The sequence below is a fragment of the Dysidea avara genome, chromosome 1 (assembly GCF_963678975.1).
Source record: "Dysidea avara chromosome 1, odDysAvar1.4, whole genome shotgun sequence".
Lineage (NCBI taxonomy): Eukaryota > Metazoa > Porifera > Demospongiae > Dictyoceratida > Dysideidae > Dysidea > Dysidea avara.
Window position 1 is genome coordinate 19,239,905 of NC_089272.1, and position 6,000 is coordinate 19,245,904.

General features: G+C 37.9%; 1 protein-coding gene across 1 annotated transcript in view; it reads right to left on the minus strand.

Moving 5' to 3' along the window:
• Window positions 1-2,954, minus strand: part of LOC136265576 (titin-like) — a 46,302-nt gene extending 43,348 nt beyond the window's left edge. The window contains exons 1-2 of the mRNA XM_066060482.1: window positions 2,921-2,954; window positions 2,541-2,864 (exon numbers count right to left, since the gene is read on the minus strand). Coding sequence (XP_065916554.1) covers window positions 2,541-2,864; window positions 2,921-2,954 — 358 coding nt within the window. The remainder of the gene's footprint in view (window positions 1-2,540; window positions 2,865-2,920) is intronic.
• Window positions 2,955-6,000: the final 3,046 nt, after the last annotated feature.

Below are 6,000 nucleotides of genomic sequence, written 5' to 3' on the forward strand. Positions count from 1 at the left end.
TACATGAGCCCAACTACTGCAGGACACTATTGACCTTATTTTTGAATAATTCTCCAATTGCTGAGGTGTCATCACTCAAGATCCTTGGTTTTGCATTTGACTCCACTTTTACATGGGGTCTCATGTGGATATAATTATTTCTACAGCTAAGCAACAGCTGGATCAAGCAGTGGCGTAGCCAAGGGGGGGGCAAGGGGAGGCATTTGCCCCCCCGTCACTATAAGTGATGTTTTTTAAAACTTCCATCACAAGCTTTCCAGTAACTGACATGTATCCCTAATTACTGTTTGTGTGCTACTACACGAGTGCACACAACATTCAACTCGTTTGTGAATGCTGATATTAATACGATGATTTCTTGCACGTTACAAGCAATTAATAAAACGATGCGCTAAAAATAAGGTATGCCTGAATCCCCAGGCGATCCCCCGTGTAGGCACTACAATATTCCTTCACCGAACGAAAATATTAGACACAATTCTATATTCTATTTTACCCTACACTACTCACGTGATAGTGCATTTTTTGAATCTAAAGTGCTCAAAGTGACTTCGCAAGAGTTGCAACTCAGACGTGACAAGTGATTTGCAATGATGTTACAAACCTACGAGGTGATAAAGTGTTAAATGGACCAACTTTATTTTCCCGAGTTCATCACACTGGGTCTTCGTAGTGTAGTGGCATGCCGGCCAGTTTAATTATTTTTCACTTTGTCAGTCAGTCAGATGATCCGTCACAAAGCTTACAAATACTGCTAACAGGAAAGGTATAGAGTTGGGATTTCGTGCCAATACATGGCATTTTAGTGAATTTCGCCGGCTGAAGTGAGTGAGCTCGTCATACTATGCCAGTGCGCTAGGACTGCAACACAGACTGTGGCTGACGTAAGTAACTGTGAAACATTGTATTTGTACTGGACGAATTTGTTGGAGTACAGTTGTGGCACGTGTGATGAGGCTCGGCGAAAATATTTCCATTGATAAGTGATAACTGGAGCAATCAGTAATGAAGTAGTTATGTAGCCGGTTACATAAGCTGTAATAATACAACACCGTATGTTGGCTAGCCCATCATTGGGTCATTAGCCTTTTGTGCAATTATGAACGATGTCGAGTGTTTGTGGGGGATGCCTGCCCCCCCACCACCGTCTGGCTAGCTACGCCCCTGGGATCAAGTGTTACCATTTATCTTTAATTTTGGATCCTGCTGGTTTATCTACAATATACGTACGTGACTGTCTCTAGGAAAACTGGTCTTATCACCTATTTAAAATAACAAGAAATACCAGTTTTAAGTATTGAAACTACATTACCAAATTTTTACACGTTCTTACCTTCCGGAGCATCCACTGTACAAGTGGCCAATAGCTAAGTTTCCCACCATTTTAGATAGTTTATAGCTCAAGGTTGACTATATCTAGTGAGCTCAAATAGGTGTGGTGGGGAGGGCAAGAGGTTATTTACAGAATTAAAGAAAATGTGTAGGGATGAATTAGGGTCACTCAGGTATCATGAGTGGCTATATATTGAAAGGAAATTTATAGTACAGGTCCTTATTCAACACTGCAGAGCTGTATACCCACATATACAGCCATCCCTAGGATGGTCAGAGCTCTGTGAAGGCCCTTGACTGCTTGTATGGCTCACCACTGGGCTTAGAAAACTCAAACCTGGCTGAGCATAGCAGTGAAATTTGATAGTGTATTCATGTACATAGTTTTCCATTCGTGGTCAAAAATCTAACCTACTGTCATGGGTGACAAGACTAGTTTTCCTAGATCCAGTCACACTATAAATCTTTTATTTATTTCTGTCTGGAGGATGGTTATCTACTTTACTTCAGTGCTGCTAGAAGTCACTTGATGCTTTTCAGCATCTGATTCAGTGTGTTGGTATTTGTCATGGCACTTTTTCTTCCTAGGAATTATGCCAATATGCTGCAGCAGTCAGGTGTCAACTAACACTGAACAATAAATAAATGTCTAACTGATGAGGTGAGGAAACTAAGGGAGGCTTGCAGGGATGATGCCCACTCAAAACTTCACTTTGATGAAATCCATCATTTACTATGAACAAGGTCATGATGTTATACCACACTGCTACACATTTACTTTATATTATTATTGGAAAATACATAGTAGCTGAGATTGCAGCTAAGCAAATCTACAGTAATACTCAGCATTAGCAATCCATGTTTTACATATGTATGTAGAAATATAAGTATAGAAATGTACGTATGATTAAATTTTAGGTACACAGGGGGTGTATGCAGCTACGTACAAATGGAAGTTATTTGGTTTCTAAGGATTTTATGGAAAGAACAGTGGTGTTTCCAACTAATGGCTGGACAATAACAGATGTCTAACTGTTGGAGTGAGAAAACACTCAGGGCTTTGTAACACATTTTTGGAATACTATTATCCCCCTAAGTGTACTGTGGATAACAAGCAAATTTCTAAACTGATAGATTAACACTAACTTTTATGATTGTATAGTATAGTACATATAATCAATGTGCAGTATGAATTACATGTGACTTACCAGTAAGATACTGTATTTCTATATAGTCTGATGCCTCAGTCTTCAAAATCATCACTTCACAAGTGTATATACCCTCATCTCCCTCCATCAGGTAGGCAAACTCAAGAGAGCTGATGAAATCATTGCTGATTGAAATGATTGGATTGATGGTCACTCTACTATTATTTGTAATAGTATCTCCTCCAGGTCCTATCCAACTGATAAATACTAAATGTGGCTCCACTCCACTGACAGTAGTCACAGTACAATGAATTTCTTCAGGACTACCTACCATAGCTCCTTTTATTGATCTAAAAGGTACTACTGACACACCAGGAACTGGAACTAAATAATGTGACATTTTAGATTAATATTAGGTAAAATACAAATCAGCAACACACCTGTAACATCCAGTGTGACACTACCAGTAGCCATAACTGGTGGACTAGTGTTGATCACTACCTCACACTGGTACACTCTACCATCATCAGCTGTGCTCAGTAGTTGGATGGTATGATATAGCTTGTACAATGCTAAATAAGGTCTTGTTGAAGTGACATTCACTCCCTCAATCCTGTTAACTTCTGAACCATTGCTCCTCCACACAATATCCACTCTACTGGTGATACCTCTCACAGTAGTCACACTACACTCTAGTGTTAGTGACTGACCAACTATCTGAGTGTTAGGAGCAGTCAGATTCACATTATACGGACTTGCAACTGTAAAGTATATTAACATAGGTAAAATATCATACAGTATGGTAGTACTGTATATTAGGGATCATATAGGTAGGGCTTTCTTCCCCCCTCCCCCCCAAAAAGCCTCATTTCTCTTCAGGAACCAAGCCTGAAAATGGCTTCAGAGGAAACCTAAACCCTTCCAACAAGTTTTGGTGGACCTTTAATGGGTGTATCCATTCACTGGACTGGACTACTGGACTGGATTACTGGACTGGACTACTGGACTCACATAAAATTTCTGCTAAGCATGAATAATTATCCAAGAATAAACAAAAAAATAATAACATTGCAGATTTTCTTGATATGAAATGCAGTAATAAAGTGTAGTGTGTTCATGTTTTGCTGTATTTCAGTGTGCAAGTTGTGCATTTTAATTAAAAATCATAACCCTCCTATTATTAGTGTTCTGCGATACAGTGCATTTTGTGTATCACATATCACCATCAATAAACTGTTCGATACGATACTGTATCACGATACTATAATGAAGTGATCATAGCTAGTTATGACTGGCATATTAGTAACAATATCCAAACCTTATAGAGCCAACACTGATTCTACATTCACTGTGTATACAAATGTCTTCTTCAAGTTATCCAGTGAATGTTGATAAACTACAGTATTATACTGATGTGATAAATAGCTAGTGTGTTCTGATATGATTTTAAGTATAGAAAACAGAGTTCCTGTTAAAAGCTTCTGTTAAAAGCACATCTCTACCTGGATACCTGCTTCTATTGCACCACCCAGACAATTAGCTACCACAAACATTTTAACACATGCTCCCACAAAGGCTTGTCCGGATTACTCCGCATTTCTCTGCACTTTGATGAGTTGTCAAGATGACTACTATATACAGCAGATTTGTTTACTGCTTAGTGGTGCAGTTCTTTATACTTAAAGTGTAACAGCTACTGTTTTTAGAAGATCCGGGTAAGAATATTTTAGCCATAACAGCAGCACTTATATATGCACATATGTATGACTTCTCGTAACGTTGCATTTTTATAGCACAGGTAAAATAGAGAGGCTTTCAATTTGAGTATCTAGATCACTGTTACAGTAATAGAGCAATCACTGACTATTCTGCTAAAAAACGTCGATATATCGATATTTTCTAAGTACAGTATCGTATCGTGATACTTATTTGCTGTATCAATATATTGCCATTTCGATATGTATTGCAGATCCCTACCTATTATGCTGGCATAATGCTTGATGTTTTCGCTAACCTATTATCCTCAAAATTATGCCGGCGAAAGCCTATAAGTAGAATATACTGTACCTGATAATGAATGCAGAATAGTTTACTTCCCAGTAATTGATTATCCACACAAAAACAGCCAAGCTGTGAAAAATGGTGTGGCCTTAAAAAGCCTGGGTGAAAAACGTTGTAAAATCAAAGGTGGCGGCTAAGAAATGGCTGCAATGATGTTATTGCTAATAAATTTAACAATACACACAGCCATTATTAAACTTTTTAGCATTAACATCATTGCAGCCATTTCTTGGCCGCCACCTTTGCTTTCACAACTTTTTTCACCCAGGCTTTTTAAGGCTGCACCATTTTTTTACTGACAGCTTGGCTGTTTTTTTTGTTGTGGATTTCACTTCTTTTTGTACTTTATAAGGCCCCAAAACCAGCCTATGGCTGACTTTGAGGCTTTTTCTACTCACATTTCTTCTTTTCTAGGTAGATACAATGATGATTATTGAAGACAGACTTACAAATGTATTTCATTGCATGATTTAATATAATATTATTGTAATACTCTAACAGAGTGCACATTTTTTTGAGGACTTCTAATAGAACATACATAGAATGTTCTAGAATAACCTAGTACTTCTATTGGTACAGTAGATATATGAAATTACATACGTTTGATTATAAGCAGATTTCAACTAGAAATTTCATTTATAAAGCAGAAATTAAGTGAGGTAATCAGCCAAGGTAGCAGTGGTTCAGTGGTTAAGGATGCAGGTGTTAGGTATGGAGGTCCCTGGTTCGAACTCTTTTTTATTTATTTATTTTTTTAAAGGAAGAAGAACTGGCCCTAGTTGGCACTCCCATCACCACAGTCTACTCTACGCTAAGATGTTCTATAAAATAAGTTTAACCTAATCCCTACACCTACAGAGCTACTGAAACAGAATCTACTGGTTCGAACTCTGGTAAGTTTTTTTTTTCGACATTTTTTTGCACACCTTTTTTACCCCGCGTTGACTACTCTATTAGAGTATCTCGATCCTGCAATTTTACACTTGCTTGGTTTTTGCTTTATAACTTTGTTGCTGTAACTCTATTGCTATTCAAACTATCAAAAGGCACTGCTACAATGATCAGCCTATCTACACACCAATTTTCAAGCCATTTCTATACTTGGTTTACCCTGTAGCCGTGACAGAAGTGTGATCTTTATTTACGTGAATAAATGCTCATAACTCCTTGAATATTCCTCAGATTCACAACAAACTTGGTACGTAAATCCACCATTACACGCTCTTCATTTGTGCCAAAGCTTGAGGCAATTGAGTTACACATTTACATTTTATAGCAATTTTTGCAAAATGTGTGAAAAGAAATCAAAGCCCCCATACGGCATAAGAAAAAAATGAAGAAATTAAAACGAAACTTTGAACGCCCATATCTTGCAAATGGCTGTTGCGAATTCAATCAAATTTGCTGTGTGGTGTACCCTACCTGGGGGACAGCTATAATGCAAAAATGGTGTACTTTG